This window comes from Stenella coeruleoalba (genome assembly GCF_951394435.1).
Source record: "Stenella coeruleoalba genome assembly, chromosome: 7".
NCBI classification, from domain to species: Eukaryota; Metazoa; Chordata; class Mammalia; order Artiodactyla; family Delphinidae; genus Stenella; species Stenella coeruleoalba.
Genome location: NC_137153.1, coordinates 71471650 through 71490689, shown reverse-complemented (window position 1 = coordinate 71490689; position 19040 = coordinate 71471650). Strand labels below are relative to the sequence as shown.

Genomic DNA, 19040 nt, shown 5'->3' with positions numbered 1-19040 from the left:
ACAAGGTGCAACAACTCTGGGAATCTTGACACCAGACAAGAGTGGGAGAAAAAACCTTCACATGCCTTAAAATGAATTACTGGTTAACTACTATTAATATGCCATGGGCCCGGAGACTAGCATATAACACTGCAGGATCAATAAGGGTATTTATCATGTGTGGGTATTGATATCTCAGGAAGGAGTGAATCATATTTCACGCTGCATATGTTAGCGCAAAAAAAAAAGTAGCAGAGGGATTGGGAAGCCTTATCAAAGAATGGGACGTGTTGAAGGTAAATAAATGTACACAGCCACAAATCAGACCATTGCAATAAGAAGACATCGATTCTATAGGCAACGTCTCTGCAAACGTCTCTGTTGGATGATTGCTGCTGGTCATTTTTCCAGATAACATACTTCTCTGGGCACTGCTTCCTTTCTTAGCTGTTGAACCCAGACCTGCTGATCTTTCTTCCTTACAGCAGACAGTAGGACTATTCCAGTCATAAGTAACAACACTTAAAACAGCTGGCTTCGTGCTTTCATTTGCATCTTGGCAGAGGACTTAGGGGTTGATAATTCCTATTAAGGAGCAACCCCATTTTCTTGGAACAGTGCCACTGTACTTTCTCTTATGAATATCATTGTTAAGTCACCTTGACCAGTTTTGTTTTTTGTTTTTTTTTTTGTGGTACACGGGCCTCTCACTGCTGTGGCCTCTCCCGTTGCGGAGCACAGGCTCTGGATGCGCAGGCTCAGCGGCCATGGCTCACGGGCCCAGCCGCTCCGCGGCATGTGGGATCTTCCCGGACCGGGGCACGAACCCGCGTCCCCTGCATCGGCAGGCGGACTCTCAACCACTGCGCCACCAGGGAAGCCCAGACCAGTTTTTATTCTAAAAAAAATAAAGAGTGAGATCCAGCTTAAGAATTTTCAGCAGACTCATTAAGGTGTTTGCTTTTCAGTGTACTGCTCTGGTCTTTGTAGTTAGTCATACTGGCCTTGTGGTTTAAAGCACACCCACACACACATCCTATTTCAAATTTTGTATGCTTTATATATTTTGTGGCTTGTGAGTTGGAAATCTTTCAGGTTTACAGTCAGTTAATAGTGACACTTAGCGTGACTTACCAGCTCAGCGGTGAAGAGACTGTCTCCAGTTACTCTTTGGGGAATTCTGCTGTAGCAGAGGTTGGAGAGGTGGCACATCCTGCTTGTATTCTTACTCTGGGCGAGAGCTACATGTTCCTTCTCAAACTGGAGTGAGTAAAGCATGATCACTCAGCAGTGGAGCAAGGACCTGGAAGGGGAGCTGGGCGGCATCCCTGGTCCCTGGATGACAGGTGTTAGTAGTGTAATGTGGTTGTTTGAAGGGAATTCCCGGAAAACCAGACATGCCAGTAATTTTCATGTAGTTCCTTTTTTCTCTTTACTGCAGCCTCCCTGTGCGAGCTTATAGTTACCTCATCTGGCCTGGAGAATTTAAAGAGCCTCTCCATTGTAGTCTATAGACCACGTACATATCTAGAAGAGACTGTTCTAGCCTAGTCTGTTCTTCTGCCTTCTTATTCTAGATCCTTCTTTTGTGCTTGCATCAGACTGATTTTCCTAAAACATTTTTATGTTACTCCCTTGCCCTGAAAACTCATCGACCCCCTAGAGCTTGAGGGGCAACCAGAAGCCCTTGGCTGGGATCCACATGCAAGGCATTCCACAGTTTGTCCCAAAAGTAAGTTTCCAGTCTTAGCATCCGCTGTCCCCTGACGTGACCTCTACACTCCAGCCAGGCTCATCTGGTCACTGTCCCTGGAACACGTCGTGTCCTTTTCCTCCTGCATTATCCTGTTGATATTATTCTCCTCTCTTGATTGCCTTGCCACCCTCACCATCTCTGAATCACCTCCATCCTGACTCACGTCTCCACTGCCTTTGCTGATGGTGACATCTGCCTATACTGTCATCGTGGCCATTGGATCATTACTTGTAGGATTCTCGGTCTACACCTAATTTTCCCGAATAGATGGGACCCTCTTAAGAAGAAATGAAACATTTTGAATATTTCTTTGTGCCTTTTACAATGTCTAGAGCAAAGCTTTGGACAGTTGTTACATGATAACTAATGAATTAATCAAATATAAGTACCAAAGTACACCTTAAGGGGATTTCCCTGGCGGTCCAGGCCTTCCAGTGCAGGGGGTGCGGGTTCGATCCCTGGTTGGGGAGCTAAGATCTCACATGCCTCGAGGCCAAAAAAAACCCAAAACATATTTAAAACAGGAGCAATACTGTAACAAATTCAATAAAGACTTAAAAAAAAATGGTCTGCATAAACAAAAAATTTTTTAAAAAATCGGCCACACCAAACAAAAAAACACCCTAAGATCAAGAGTAAATGATTTGTGCATTACTTGCTTCTCTTGATAGTCCAGAAGCCTTATGAGGAATAGTATAGTTTGTCACTATACTAGCACTTGAAAGGGTGACTTAAGCTTTTGTGGTTAGAATCAATGAAGAAAGCCTGGGTGTGAGCCCTGAAAATCAGAACCATCTGGCAGCAGTATACACACAGTACCCACAGCTTGCGATCCAAGCTCTGCAGTGATTTCTGTAGAAGCCCGACGTCTTTATTCAGTGGAATTCATTTGTGTGCTCTCACTTGGTAGCCAGTCAGGGCTGTTCACAATAATGCAGCCAGGAGTCACATATTTTTAGGGATAATTTATAGAGCAGCTGCTTTGAATCATGAAACGAGTGGTTCTCCATCTTTTGAGCGCATCAGAACCTACCGAAGGCTTTGTTGTAACTCAGGTTGCTGGGCCAGCCCTCAGAGTTTCTGATTCAGTGGGTCTGGGGTGGGGCCGAGAATGCCCATTGCTACAAATTCCCAGGTGATGGCAATGCTGCTGATTCAAGGCCCACACGCTGAGCACCGCTGGATTAGACACATAATTGGACGCATGTTTATCTCAGCCTTGGGAAACTTCCACTTACTGGTAGCACACACATAAAGTCTGGGAGGCATCAAGATGTTTTGAACATTGACCAGGCATTTTAATTTGGAACTTTAAAATACGGTTTAGTGGTTTATAAAATAAGAATTTGGTCGTTCCACATGTCCCTGGAATGGATGCCCTCTCCTAGTGCTTTTTAAAATGTCACTGTTGGAGAGTGCTTAAACATTTTAAGAGTCTAAAATATTTAGGCATTTACTCTCATAAAGCTCACATGATTTTTATTGTTTATTTAAATGCTAGTATGAATCGAAACTTTTCCAGCATGTATCTTAATTTATTCTTAAAGGTCATTATAATTTGAAAGAGGGAGTAAAATATGGGCAAGTAGAAAAGTGATCGCATTTTAATTAATTACAGTCGTCTGTAGCAAGACAAATCCTTGCTTTGACCTGATGTAGCATTTTATTTGAGGTTTACTCCGAAATTTATTGAAGCCATGCTCTTGGTACTTTGAGGATTATTACTGACAACATTTTGTTTCTGGGTAAACTAAGGCCTGATTAATGGTCCTAACTAAAGTTATGATGTAGAAATTCATGAACCTGTGCCCTGATCTGAGAATGCTCCTGTCTTTGGGTTTCTGTTTAATTCTTTGCCTCCTACTGTATTTTGTTTTCTTTATCAAGAAGCTTGCTTTTGAAGGGCAGGCCCTAGGGGTATCCAGTGTTTTTCAACAGCAGGGATGGGAACGAACGTCTAAAATGCCTTCCTAAATGCCTATGAGATTGTATACGGATGTCCCACTAATGCTTATGACTGGGTGGTAAGAGTATGTCATTCATTCCTTTTCTGATTTAAATAACTATATAATTTATCATTTTTTGTGAAACTTGTATTGCTTTTGCAATCAGGTTAACATAAAGACATGACATTGAAAACAAAAGAGTTAGATACAGACAACCATCTATTTTGCCACTACATTGGTGTTTAAAATAAGAGATAGACCAGTGGGAAAGTTCAGGAGGAAAGAATTGCAGGTGCCTTCTCCAGACAACAGGTAGAGTGATGGAATTGGAACTTCTCGTCTCGCTAGCTGGGAAGAGGAGGAGAGAAGAAAGGAAAGAGATGTATAATAAGAGAGTGGCCCTGACAATGCATCGCCAGGAGCTTGAGGTGGACGGACTTGCTATCCTGTCAGAGAAAAGAGACTTCAGTGCTGACTGGAAAATGAGGCTGTAGAAACACATTTTGTTATAGATCTGTCCCAAACCTTCCAGAGCATGCACGTTTAGTCATGCCTCCCCCGCATTCAGTCAGAGGACACTTTCTGAGCACCTGCTCTGGGCCACGTGTTGCTAGTCCTGGGAATTTCTCTCCACAGGCTTCTCCCTGCCTACGTGTGTTCAGCCCTTCTCTGTGTTTTAAAAATGAAATAACAATATCTTATTACTCCCTGGAGCTTCTAGTTTTTCCTCGTATTTATTTTGAGGACAGGGTACTTGAAAAAACACTGTTCATTGATCCCTTCTGCAAATATTTACCCCCAGGTGTCCGGCAGTGTGCTCAGCACGGCGGGTGCACGGTGGCGCTGCTCGCTGGGTCGTCCCTTCTGACCAGAGAGAAGGCTCTTCACCGTATTCATCTGTTTCCTCATCGCTCACTTGCTCCTTTATCTCTCGAAGGCTTCTGCTTCTCCAACACTGTGCTAAAAGCACAGGGCCCTAAAGACCCAGCCCTCTATGGGTCTTTTCCAGAACGAATTTTGCCTGATCTCTTAGCGGGGTTGACACTGCAGCCTGCCCCTCTGCCATCCCTGTCGAATTTGTCCTCTGTGGCCTTGCGTTCTCTCCTCCATCCTCCAGGGTTCTGGCCTTGGCGCTCTTTTCTCCTTTCAGAACATACTCTTCCGTAACAGCTCCCTCCTCTTCCCGGATGCAGCCAGCATCTCCCTGCGGTGACTTCTGAATCTCAGCTTCCAACCTCAGCCTCTCCCATGAGTGCAGGTGTCGACTTTCTCGGCCTGGCTCCTCTCCCCCTTGTCCGCGCCCCTCTGGCCCCTTGCGTGATGAAGCCGACTTACCACCTGCATCTCTGCTGCCACCCCAGGCCTCCTGCTCTTCCTCTTTGGCTTTTCCTGCGTCTCTGCGTCCTGATGCCCCTCAGTCCTGCAGTTCTCTAGCTCATCTCCCCCGTGTCTCTGGTATTTGCAGTCTGCTGAGTCTCTCCCTGACAGCTTCAGTGGCTGCCTGGTGGCTCTCCCTGCCTCTGGGCTCTCTTCCCTTTGCTTGTCTTAAGATTTGCCGTCAGTTGAATCACTCCAAAGCACAGCTCTGATCCTCTGTGCTCCTTGCTCAGATATCCTCAGTGGTTCCCACCACAGCCTGGAAAGAGTTCAGAGAGCTGGTCTGAGGCTTCCCCTTGCCTGGCTGCAGTCGGCCTATCAGACTGGCCCTCTTTTGCCCTTTTCGCAATTCTTAACCCGACAGCCCTGTCCATCACTCTCAAGGTCCCCTCCCACTTTCCTGCTTCCATCCCTTTGTCTTTGCTGCCCTGTTCTCAGTACTCTCTTTTTCTCATTTTCACCTGTTTCCTGCTCCTCTTTTAAAGTACAATGCAGGTACAGTTTTTTTCTGTGACGGTCTCTGTAATTCCTTTCTAGGTTGCATGTCATCTTTCCAGCCTTTGAGTTTCCATAAAAGTTTATGGGTGTTCCTGTATGAGAGTCCTTGTTATAATTTGTAATCCCGTCGTCCATCCTATACTGTAGACTCCCAGTGGGCAGGGGCAACCTTATACCTTGCAGCCATTTTAGGCACTTGGCCAACTCTTAGAACATTGTTTAATAAATGTCTATTGGAGAGATGACTTAGGAGTCCATTCAATTGTTTATTGGAATTGACAGCTTAACATCTAGACCCTGGGTCGGCAAACTTCAGCCTGCGGATCACTTTGGCCCACTGCCTGTGTTTGTGAATAAAGTTTTATTGCAACACAACCACGCAGCAGCCTGTACATTCTGCAGAGGAATGGCCACCAAGCCTAAAAGAGTTACTAACTGACCTTTTACAGAAGTTTGTCTCCCAGGGTCTATACCATTGTCCAGACTTCAGGATTCGGTATCAGCGGTTAGAAGGAAGGGAAGGAAACGATGTTTTCTTAAACTCTTAGCCTCTTGCTTTGGCTCTCGGATATATCTGTGTGGACATACACATAGAAAGGGCACTAGGATTTTTTTATTACTTTATTTAAAGTGAAATACAGTTGATTTTGTTGTAAGACTGTTGCAGACAGCCAAGTTAACTAGATTTGATCTCTAATTTCTTGACATTAGGGTAGGAATGTCTAGGTAGAAGTTAGACCTGGTCAGGCTTTATGGGATTAAAATGACCCCTGCCTAAAATGTTTTTGGTATTCTCAGTAAAAATAATCACCAAGGGTCTGCCAGCTGTGCCGCCAGAGTTACGCCAGCCTCAGGAACCCTGCTGTATTCCGACCGCAGGAGCAGTAGCATGCCCAGGTGCCTTGGTCTAAAACTCTGCAGATCTTGAGGAGGAAGGCCATACGCTGGCAAGGTTTAGAGGTAAAGTTCTGTAGGCCCCCATATTAATACCATGTTGTCTTTTTCTTTCTTTCTGTTTTTTCTTAGTAGAGGGCCGGGTGGCCATCCAGGATATTCCTGCTGCCACCAGCAGAGGGCACGTGGAGAACACACCTGACCTCGTTTCCGACTCCACCTACTACAGCAGCTTCTACCAGCCGTCTCTGTTCCCTTACTACAACAACCTGTACAACTACCCGCAGTACTCCATGGCCTTAGCCGCTGACTCCCCCTCCGGGGACATGGGAAGCCCTCTCGGGGGCTCCCCTGTGAAGAACAGCCTTCGGAGCCTCCCAGCGCCTTATATGCCCGGTCAAGCAACAGGAAACCAGTGGCAGGTAAGATGTTAGCAGAGCGTGAACTGGGTATGTGAAAACCGCGCACGTAAGCACACACTCACAGACGCGCACGCCCAACTCAGCACACATGTGTGCCATTATGCAAAACGCGTAGAAAGTTTTCACTCTACCCATAACATCATTTAACCCCAGAGGTTGACTGCAAGGAATTGTAAAGAAATCTGGATATATTTGTTTCTGTTTTCAAATTTTACCTTTCTCATTCCTTCATTGTCATTTTGCATAAATACCCAGTTGGCCAGAATCAGCTTCACAAGTGGCTTATGTAAGAGGCCACATCTCCTCTAGGCTTATCCCCACGGCTTTAGAGCCGCTTAGAAAATGCTGGCTGTGGTCTTCTGGGTGGCAGTAATCCCAGTGATGAATTTCGACCCTGGACGGGAGATGTGTTCTGATCTGTATGTTTGCATGGAAGGAAGGTGAGAGAAGAACTAGGTCACTGCTGTGCTGGGCCCACTTGAGAGCATTTTCAGCTGGGAATGGAGGTCAGTCTTTCATATGCTAAGTATGTGCTTCTGAAATAGTGTGCCATCGAGAGCTTTTAATATTGGGGATAAAACAAAGCATTTTGCGTTATCAGGGAGTGTTTATTCAGCACTGTTCCGCTTCCTCAGTTTTCACCATTTCTATCATGCCAGTGTATCAGCAGCAGATTCAAGGCCTGGAAAGCATTCAGAGGCTGGATTACCGTGTTGTGGGAATGTGCATACGCATGAGCACTTAGACTCTGCTCCTCCAAGCACCCCTCCAGCTGTAGGATACCAATTCTGAGAGAACAGTTCTCATTTGGATGCCTTTACTGTGCTTGGGCTTTCCCAGCTAGGCTTTGATTCCAGCACAATGCAGCGTATGTATGTGGGAGTTTAGGGTAATTGACCTTCTTCTGCTCACTTTTAAAAAATGTGCATTGACGTTTTCCTCAGAGCAATTCTATTCCATTTTGCATTTGTAGATGTGGGGAAGTTGTGGATACTCACATCGCCCCATTTTTTGGACTCTCACACTAGCCTTAGGGATCTGACTTCCTCGGCGTGGTAACGTGTCAGCTTTAATTCCCTGGGCTAATCATCTTCATAAGTTTTCTATACATTTTAATTTTAGAATCAGACTTTTAAAAAAGGCGTTGGAACTGAGAGGTGATATGAGTATAAAGGAAATGCGATGATTTATGGATCTTCCGGCTGGACCCCTACAGGCCTTTCAGAGTGCCAGTTGGATTTTATGATTTGGGGCAGGTTTTAGGTTGATTTCTGTTAGAGACTGTCCTCTAAGAAAGGAGAAAGAAGTAGCTTACAGTTCTTAAAAACCAGCTCATCCTACAGATTCCCATGAGCCAGGGACGACTGCTGGAGTATCCTGGTTTTCTGGCTACTTCCAGGCTTTAAGGAGAAATTAGGGAAGGTCTCTGAACCTGTTGGCTTATGAGGAAAAGGATGAGAAAGAAAATTCTTAAGTGTCTTCTGAAAGAAAGAGAGCTCACACTCAGCGGCATCAGAAATCTTCTAAGTTAATTGACCCCCCGCTCTGTCAAGACCTTTCCAGTGGCATAAGATGGCTGACACACTAACGTTTGTTCTTAACTCCACCTGGAAGACCTGGGGAGGGGGTAGCAGAAGACTTGGATTTGCTTGGAGGTCTCTTGCCAAGGTCCACCCTCTGGGGGACCAGGGACAGCCAAGAGGAGACATTCTCTTGGGTAGCAGCGTTGCCTGGTATTGGAGCGCTGCCTCAGCCGCTGTGTACGAGGAGAGATCCCCCTAAGGGCAAGTTCTTGTACCCCTGGTGCCAAGGGTGAGAGGAAGAATGTTACCCAGACTTTCTTAGTCATGTGGGGGGCCTGCAGTTTGGATGCTGCTGGCGCCTTCTCTAGAACCACCGCTTACTAGACGGGAGAGAGGGGCCCCTGGTTAGAGGCCCAGGAGAGAAGCCAAGGCCTCATTTAACATAAGAGCTTGTTTTCAAGGAGGTCTGGGCTCAATCTGTTTCCTAGTCAGTTTTCACCATTGGTAATATATTCCCATCTTAACAGATTATTTTGCAGACATTTTACAAGTCTGTGGATTAATCTTGTAACCAGACCTGATCCCGAGCTTGACTTACAACCTTATAGTCACAGCCACAAAAATTATTTCTCTTGGAAATAAACTCTAACGTGAAAAATATAAGAGCCGACATGCATATAAGCCATCATTTTGCAAAAGGACAGGTGAAAGTCAGTCCAGGGATGGTCAGTCAGTCCCGTGATGGTCAGAGCCGAAATGGATCTTACAGAGGTCCCTTTCGCTGAGATCTGGAGCTGGGGTATCTGCTCAGCACCCACAGCTAGTTGATGACAGCCTTGTCCAGAAACCAGGCCTGTAGATTGAGGGAAACAGTACTGTGTGTTTTGAGACACATGGAGTCTGGCGCTTGGAGTTCTATATTCAATTCTAACTTGTGATTTAACTGTTGTGTAGCCTTGAGGAAAATACTTACCCCTCTGAAACTCAGTTGTTTTGTCTGTCAAGTGGGCATAGTACCACCTTCACAGAACTGTTGCATGAATACATAAGGCAGCATAATGACTGAAGTGTATGTGGAAGTTTCTGTGTGTACCAGCAAATGCTATGCTGATATTAACTTCTTGTGAATTTATTTCATTCACCATCATTTTCTCTTGGCCCTGCTCTTTTCTGAAATCTGTTTAATTTTCAGCCTTTTGTTCATATGTATTTTAGTTAGCTACCTCCGATCCCCTTTGTAATAAGATGGGGTATACATAATGCACATGTTTGTTATTGTTGAAAGACCATGACATGTGAATATGGACCAAGTATGAATGTATACGGAATAATTTTTATCAGGGATGGGGAAGAATTTGATCTACTTAGGAAATTGAAAGCTGGAAGCATAGATAAAGATTATGGCGTAAAATATGTTTATTAAGGTGTATGTGTTATAAAGAAGTATTAAATAGAAAACACCTACAAATAATACTTATAACCAATGTTTAAGGGATAGGAACTGTACAGCTCACTTTTTCACCAAGTCACTATGGCAGAGGTATAGGGAACAGTGATCTGGGGCAGGGCCTCCTCGTGACCTTGCTATTCCTATTGTTTCAGGAGGGCGCCCTGGCTCTGCTCTTCAGACGGTGCCTTGCCTCCTTCTGGTGGAAGCCTCCTGGGGAGGGCAGGGGAGGGATCCCCTCTTGGTTGTAGCCATGCTTTCCTGTCTCCTTTTGGAAGGTGCCCCATAGCTGTGCCTGGAGGGCACTGAGCTGGTCTCTCTCACTGGACCTTCCCCCCAACCCGGTCTGACCCCAGCTCTACCTGAAGGGCCTGAATCTTAGGCAACATCTCCTCCATCTACTGTCTTGACTCTGTTGCTAGGACCCGACTTCCCTCCTAACTCTTCACCAGAGCGATAACTTTCATGTTATCCTCCTTCCCTTGGTGCTCTGGGTAACAGTGTGTTTGGGGGGAGCAGCGTGAAAAGTTTTCAGAACAAAGAGCTCCTTTGTGATTCCTAGAAAAAATCGACTCTTGGGGCTTCCCTGGTGGCGCAGTGGTTGAGAGTCCGCCTGCCGATGCAGGGGACACGGGTTTGTGCCCCGGTCCGGGAAGATCCCACATGCCGCGGAGCGGCTGGGCCCGTGAGCCATGGCCGCTGAGCCTGCTCGTCCGGAGCCTGTGCTCCGCAAGGGGAGAGGCCACAACAGTGAGAGGCCCGCGTATCGCAAACAAACAAACAAACAAACAAAAAAATCGACTCTAGTGGAGATTGTTATAATTTTTTAAAGCCAGACTTCTTAGAGATTAGTGGGGAGGGTACTGAATTATTTACAAAAAGAAATCATTGACTTTTTATTGTAGAGTTTGAGATTTCCTGTAAGTCTCCCTATAAAGTCATGCAAGCCACAGATGATTATTGAGCACCTACTAAGTACAAAACCTAGTTAAAGGAAAAGAAAAAGCTAGAGCAGTCAACTGGGCCAGCATCCCAGAATCCCAAGGCTCTTTCCCAAGTGTTGATGCTCTGCGTGCATGCTGAGAGCTGCTTTAATTGCTTTGGGTCTGTCTCCAGCCTCTGGAGATTTGTGGCCCAATCACAGATTCCTGTCATGTTGTGAAACAGGAATAACGTTTGTGACACTGGAACAAACTCACGATGAATGGCTGGTTCCACTGACCAGCAGCTCAATTTCACTTCTGCGTTTAATTGCCTGCAAAAGCTGTTTATTGCCTGGTGCACTCCTTCGAGGCAACATTACCTCTTAAATAAACATGTTGTACCAGGTTGACAAGGGAGAGGTACATATCAAGTGAGCAGAAATAAATATGGGAGGACTCCGAGCTGTATCTGGGATCCCCATGGTGGGCACCCCCTTGATTGGCTTTTCTGAAGCTTGTGCCACCAAAGGTGGAGACAGCCGTTCCAGCCACAGTTGGGGTGTGGTCACATGGCAGCAGAGGTGATTCCTTCCTTCTGGTCATTCTTTGGGGCTCAGTCTGAAGTGTCTCAAGATACGGTGGCCCGTTTATGATTATGCACCTCACTGGAATGCATTCGATTATTAGATAAACATGCATCCAGGTCCCACCATGTGCTAGGGATCTACCACTGAACCAAATGGACAGAAATGCAAAAAGTAGGTGTTGGGGGAAGGCTGTTATCACCTGGTACATGAGAAGGAAGTTGGGGATCATCTAAGTGCCCTGGCTTTGAAACTGAGACACAGGCAGGCAGGAAGTCAGAATCTGACCTAGGCCTTGGAGCCCAGAGAACGGCGCCCCTTGTGGGCATTACTGGGATGCGGCCCGTCAGGGCACTTGGAAACGCCGCCCCTGTTGACTGTGCGGCCTGCCCACTGTTGTTCTCCTTCCTGTACGAGCAGCCTGCGGGAGCCCTGGTTTTCACACTGGCTCCTCTTTTTATGAGCGTGGTTCGGTCGAGCCTGTTAGCTTGAAGAGCTGAGAAGTGACTTCTGGCGCGTGTGCAGTGTGGGCACAGCTGCAGCGCCTCCACGTCTGTGCCCTAGGGTCTCCCAGGAGGGTCCAGAGGTGGGGTGGGGGGATAGGAAGCCAAGGCTTAAACCGGGCTCCCACTCCCAGGGACACAATTATAATAGCCAACTATTAATTAGTTCGTCCATTAATTTTTAATATTTCTAAATTTTAAAAAACTACGTCAGAGAGAAGGTAGTAGAATGCAAAATCCACATCAATTTTGATGACAAAGTAGGGGACTTCAGATAAATCTTGTGCTCACCTCAGGCCCGTAAGCTGCACCACCAGGCCCCCAGGGTAATGTGCCTCTGGTCACCTCAGACTACTGGGTGATGCTGGCTGAGAAAGAGCAAGTGACTCCCTGAGGACATGGGGCCTTTCTTCTCTGGGTGAGGTGCTCTCTCTACAAACACTCAGGTGATCCACTAGGCTGCCCCTCCAATCCCATCGCCCTCTTTGGCGGCTGAATGAACTAGCCCTGGCTTCCCTTCTTAGAGCAAACTGGTTATTGGCCACTATTTGTTGGTGAGCAGACACTGACAAGCTTTTTCCTCTGGAAAGAAAAAGTTTTCAAGCATGTAGAAGAGGAATTTGTAAGGCTGCATTCAGTTTAAAGCATGTAAAGGAATCTCTTTCCTCAAGAAAAGGAAATTAAATTAGATGTGGTATTTGCCTTGGGCTATTAAGGCTAACCCCCCCCAATTTGTTTTTTAAAAGAGAATTACAGAGACATACATTTCTGTTGATGTTGCTATAATGTGGTGTATTTATTTTGTATCCGTCTACTTTTGTGAACTGTTAATTCTAATAATTTTGTAGATGCTTATTTTAGGGTTTCTAGATTAGATAGTCATTTCATAGAAAAATATTGATACATTTTTCTTCCCCCTAAATACCTCCAAGTTCTAATTTATGTTCTTAGTGAATTATTCAGTTTAGATACCAGTGGTGGACAGCTGGTGTCATCTTGTTCCTTATTTTACTGGGAATGTGTTTTGCACTTCACTGTCCTGAATGCAGGCTGTTACCTATGCTGGTTTACAGAGAAATGAGGAAAAAAAGGACAAGGGTTTTTTTCTTACAGCTAAATTATTCAATTCAAAAAATTGTTTTTATCGGGCCCATCCCTTTCCAACACTTTTTTAATGAAACGAGGATTTTTTTTTTCATAAATGCCCTTACTTGGCAATATAAAAAGTTGGCGACTCTGTTCCTGTCTTCCCTGCCTCCTTTTTAAAAAGTTGTACTAGTGGGCTTCCCTGGTGGTGCAGTGGTTGAGAGTCCGCCTGCCGATGCAGATGCAGGGGACACGGGTTTGTGCCCCGGTCCGGGAAGATCCCACATGCCGCGGAGCGGCTGGGCCCGTGAGCCATGGCCTCTGAGCCTGCGCGTCCGGAGCCTGTGCTCCGCAACGAGAAAGGCCACAACAGTGAGAGGCCCGCGTACCGCCAAAAAAAAAAAAATTGTACTAGTCCGAAGACCAGAGAGAGTCTGCAAACCAAGGCACTGGCCTTGTGTCACCATGACAACAGTGGAATTCTCTGGGGTCTTCAGTGTGCTGTCTTTAGCAGCTCTCTCAACCTCACTCTTTGCAGACAGGGTGTTATGATCTTTTCCTATCTTTTAATCTCAGCCCGGTTAACGCCTTTATGCTAGTTCAGCATTTTGTGGGGCTCCCTCACATGCACCCCAAGTAGATCCTGCTTTCTGGGACAGTGAGGATACAGGGATTGGACTTCCCAGCTCAGAAGACCAGTCTTGGAGAATCTTCCATTTAAATGTAAAAGTCATTACAGACCACGGGAAGTTTAAAGACAGTGAAGTGAAGGTGTCAGGCTTCCCAAAGTTTGGGATTGCGTTGCCTCTACTATAAACTTTCCCTTAAATGGCCTGTCAAATCTTAGCCACATCTGCAGTTTTCTCTTCTGAAACATAATTCCTCAATAGGTTCTTCTCGTTTAAGAAGAAATAATAAACCCAGTTCTCTTGGGCCTTTACATCATATTCCTACACCTGCAGGAGACAAGCTTTGTTGGCCAGGGCACCAGTGGGCCTGGGCATCCTGGGAAGCCCCTGGAGCTGTGCAGCACAGGAATGCAGTCCTCTCTTTCTGTTTCTAAACGACCTCCTTGTTGACACGCACTGTCACAGAGGAATTGCTATTTTGTCACGTTCTAGATGCGTACAAGCCATGGGCACCACAGGCATCATGTGGTTTTTATTACACCTTTCCTGGAAGGAATGGTTGTTTTATTGCACAGATTTTGAAAGTTGAACGATTTGCATGCTTTGATCCTGCAAGAGGGCTGTTGTTTGCAAGAACTGGTGCCAGCGATAACAATATTCTTGGTGACTCTTGGTCTGGAACCAAAACTAAGGGAAGTGGTGGGTATTTTAGAAGCTGAACACAGATGGTAAGAGGTGGGGCTGAGGAATGCTCCTTCACTGCAGCAGTGCACACGAGAGTCATTTTTGCAGAGGATTTTGGTTAAAAATGTGTGGATTACAGAAGAAAATGGAACTGGCCTCTGGAAACCTGGGCACTGGCAGAGGCAGCTCTGACTCAGAGAGGATCTCGGGGAGGGGTTGGGCCCTGGCCCTCCTAAGGGATTCTCAGTCCAACTGAAGCAGTCCAGTAGCATCCCAGGAAATCCAGCTGGAGGGTAACCTCGGGTCTTAGGACCCTTTGGGAGACTGGGCCGTCCTGCGGGGTCATTTCTATTCTTGCATGAGTTCAGTTTAATCTGGACTGAGTTGGGAAACCCTGGAAAGGGCTGGTCTACTCCAGGGACTACTCCATGATTCAGCTGAAGGCAGAAGGAAAGACATTATCAGTCTCCTGTGAGGTCGTTACACAATCCGATCTCTGACACAGTAGCATCAGGTTAGTAAATGATACAGTCATTTGGGGATTCTGTAATCTGCTTGAAAATTAGATAATTAGGTCACAGTTTTTAAAAGCTTTCAGATTTGATTTAGTTAGGCTGCTGGCCAAAATCTGATCTATTTCCATTTGCCTTTTTAGTTTACTTTTTTTCCTAAGTAGATGTGACTATGATATAAAATTCGTTGCCTTTCAGAATGCTTATATGTGTGCACGAGTGAGTCTCAGATTTCTTGGGAGTCCATATTTGTGTGGCCTGGTAAGTGGCCCTCATTAGTTGGATAAAGACCAAAATCAAAGGAATGCATAATAGAGGCGGATTTGCCCTATATTTGGAGATATATTAGGAATATGGTAGTAGAAAAACAAAAAGAATAGGGTTATGAAAAATTTCCATATTACAGAGTGTGCATAAGAAACTCCTTCGTGTATTTATCATTCATACCTCGAGTGCCAGCTCTGTGCCTAGCCCTGCGCTAGACTGTCCCCTCCAGTGCCAGCTCACAGTGGGTGGATGAGAGAAAGGACACATATAATTCTCTGATCGCTCCTGTGGTCAGAGTCTGGAGGTTTCCAGGGAGCTGTGGTGCTTGTGGAAGGTGAGACCTGTGCAGTGCTGTGCCCGGGGACGAGGCGAGGCGGGGTGAGGACAAGTATTTTATCATTACTGTCGTTTAGAATTGCCACTGCTTGGTGATAATTAGAAGCAGGTTGCCTTAGTGAGTTTTATTATTTTAAAAAGTGCTCTCTCTACTCCCTTACAGCCTGCACCCAGGACAGGTTGCTGTCAGCGCCCCATTCTTGGGAGACCCCGATCCCGAGGGCATCTCCTTGAGACCTCCTGGTGGGGGGAGTTCTTAAGAAGATTGAGGAACAGGGAAAAGGGGATTATTTCCTCATTTCATTTTTCATTCCTTTTCACAAACACTCTTTTTGGCAATTCTTAGCCAATACTGAGAGGAGGGCAGACATAAAAATTCTATGTATTTGGTAGTGGTATGCAACCAAAAAGGGGGAGGAGCGTTTTCTCTGTCTCTGTCTCTGTCTGTCTCTGTTTGATGGTGTCAGTGTAGTTTCTTGAGTTGGTTTTTAAACTTTATTAAATGTGAAAAGTAGAAACAATTCAGACAATGGATTTTTCTTTCAAATATCAAACATTTCTAATAATTTTTGAAGTATATATAAGTATATAACGGACAGATTTTTCTGTCTCCCTCTCTATTACTAGGTCCCTGACATACCGGTAAAAGGGCTCAGAGTCATGTGGTAACAAACCCAAAAGAGGGGTCCTTGGGTGTGACCACCGCCCTGCATTGAGGCCACACAGTGGGAAACCCGTAGGGGAGGGAGAGGTGCGTCAGGACAGTTGCTGGACAGCCTGGTGCTGGGCCTTTTATACCAGCTGCTCCGCTCAGCCCTGAAACACGGCCGTGTCGGGGATTGGTATCCACTTCTGCAGGTGAGGAAACTGAGGCTCAGGGAGGTGAAGTAACCTGCCATATCACAGGCTGGCAAGTGGGGAGCTGGAGCTGGAACCCAGGTTTACAGAGGGGGCACGTTTGTCCCCGTCTCTCTGCCCTCCTCGTGGGGCAGCGCACATTTCTTGGTTTTCCTGGTATGAAGCCCTGAGAGGTGTTATATGATGTTTTCTTACATCTTATGATATTGTAAGATATGACATCTTACAAAATGTTTTCAGAGACTTGACATATTAGATAGGAGGAGAGCCCTAGTCCTGATAGCATTAACCACGTTTAAGTCACACACCCATGCACTTCTGTGTGCTTTAAGGCAACAGATTTTTGGTCATTCTGTGTCATTTGGTTACTTTGAGGCGGGCTCTCCATCATGGTTTTGGAGTGGGAAGCACCTTTCCATGCTACTAACACACCGTGAATTGAGTGTGATGTGCCCATCCACGGTCACCAGGCTGCATTCCAGTTTCTGATGCCAGTTTGGGTAAAGTACATGTGCGCATGTGCTCACACTTAGCAGGTGGCCCCAGACAGGCTCCCCTTGCCCTCCAGGCAGTCTGTCATGTTCAGTACTCATAAGATACCCTTCACGCTGCTGATTTATGCTGAAAGTATCCTAATGTTTCTGACAGCTCATGTGTGACATGAATATAACCCATATTTCTTCGAGCGGCTGACCCAAGTGGCTTATTTCCTGATACTGCTGATAGAGCTATATCTCTTGGTGTCTCCGCCATCGAGATTCTGATGGTAACATATTGTTTGTGGGTCACTAGTTTTGTCTAAAACAGTAGGTTGGAACAGCGTAGCAAAGGTTAATTAAATTTGTCCATCAAGACGCGAACAAAAGTGGTTGCCTCTGATACTTCTGGTTCTAAAATCAAAGTTCCTGAACGTGTGGTTGCAGGCATCTTTTCTTCTCCTTTTCAGACTCCCAATTTGATCTTGGAACAGTGAAAACGTGAAGAGTTGTTAAAATCCAAAAGCAATGCCTAGGTCTTTATAGTGGGCAGGTGCCTTAATTTAAAATGGGAAACGTGGCCTGGTTTAGGAGAGAGAAGCTTCTGAGGCTGACTTGCCTTGGCATCCTGCCTTCTCTGCTTAATGCCTTGTGAGCTGAACCAAGGTTTTGATGTCTTGGACAGGTTTTTCCTATGTTCATGACGATTACATTATGAGGACTCAAGTATCTACAGTTTCCTGTCCACCTCCCGCTCCCCAACCCCCCTTAGATGTACGATGTGCAAGGCACATTTTCTCTGGAAAGTGACATTAAGGATGTCACCATTCCCAAAGCTCCCTCCACCTTTCTGCAGAGGTGTAATGTCATGCTCTTAGAGACTTGCACGCTAGAGTGGAGAGTACTGTGTCTCGATAGTTATTAACCCAATTTTAACAATACAAACCAGCTCTTTCACCAAAGCTGTTTCCTGTTGGCTTTTATGTGAATCATGCTTGCTTTTCTGCCTGGCTCTGTGTGACTTCAGGTGGGAAGTCAGTCACACAGTTGGGTTTGTGTTTCAGATTTGTGAATGAGACAATGGGCTAGTCCCAGAGGCTGTTTCCACATGAACTGCTCCCCTCTCTTTTGTGAATCCCGAAAATGCATAAAACCAGGTTCCGGGAAAAGGAACCATTTTCAGAGTTTGGCTTTTTCTTACTGTGTACCTTTTTTTTTTTTTTTTTTTTTTTTGCGGTACGCGGGCCTCACTGCTGTGGCCTCTCCCGTCGCGGAGCACAGGCTCGGGACGTGCAGGCTCAGTGGCCATGGCTCACGGGCCCAGCCACTCCGCAGCATGTGGGATCTTCCCGGACCGGGGCACGAACCCGCGTCCCCTGCATCAGCAGGCGGACTCTCAACCACTGCGCCACCAGGGAAGCCCCCTGTGTACCTAGTTTTGAAGGTCCTTACTTCCCCTCACCTGATCCTTACACCAGTGTCTTTCAGACATTTTAGACCAAGACTCACAATGAGAAATATTTTATATTGTAATCCAGTATATTTTATACCTTCACATAAACACAAAATAAAAGTTTCATAAAACAGCTCTTACCATATTGTATACAGTGAATTCTCATATTTCTGTTGAACTCTATTCAGTTTCATTTCATTCATTTCCATACTGTTCTTAAAGGTATATATGTTTGCTGATTGCAGCCGCTGAATTACTTTGGGGCCCACTAAAGGGTCACAGTGCTGCATATTGTAAAACACTGGCTAGAGGAGTAAGCTGTTCTGTCTGTGCCAGTGATGCCGATGGTGAGAACAACCAAGTGACAGAAGTTTTAGGAAGTTAGTTTGGGTTTTTTAAAATGTGGGTCTATTCGCATCTTTTCTTTAAACATTTTATTTATTTTTGGCTGCGTTGGGTCTTAGTTGTGGCGCACGGGCTCCAGAGTGCATGGGCTCTGTAGTTTGTGGCACGCAGTCTCTCTAGTTGAGGTGCGTGGGCTCAGTAGTTGTGGTGCGCGGGCTTGGTTGCCCAGTGGCATGTAGGATCTTAGTTCCCCGACCACGGATGGAACCTGCATCCTCTGCCCTGGAAGGCAGATTCTTAACCACTGGACCACCAGGGAAGTCCCTATTTGCATCTTAATTGTTTTTTTACTAAGGACAAGCGAAATGGACCACTAATAAATGCAAGTGCAATCCTGGTATCATATGCCGTTTCCATATTTTAAAGTTTATAAAGTGATGTGAATTCCTGTATTATGCCTTCTCCAGGGTCTATGTTTTTTCCCATGGTTCATCTTACGGTGTATTTTATGTTTTAAAAATCTACTCTGGTATTAGTCCAGC

The 19040-nt window shown here is 45.7% G+C and overlaps 1 protein-coding gene across 6 annotated transcripts in view; it reads left to right on the top strand.

The window, feature by feature from the left end:
* DMRT1 (doublesex and mab-3 related transcription factor 1) overlaps window positions 1–19040 on the top strand; it is a 111234-nt gene that overhangs the window by 43280 nt on the left and 48914 nt on the right. For 4 of the 6 annotated variants that reach the window (XM_079926664.1, XM_079926667.1, XM_079926665.1 and 1 more), the window contains one exon: window positions 6583–6872. In XM_079926664.1, coding sequence (XP_079782790.1) covers window positions 6583–6872 — 290 coding nt within the window. The remainder of the gene's footprint in view (window positions 1–6582; window positions 6873–19040) is intronic. The other 2 variants (XM_079926666.1, XM_079926669.1) reach the window with 1 other exon arrangement.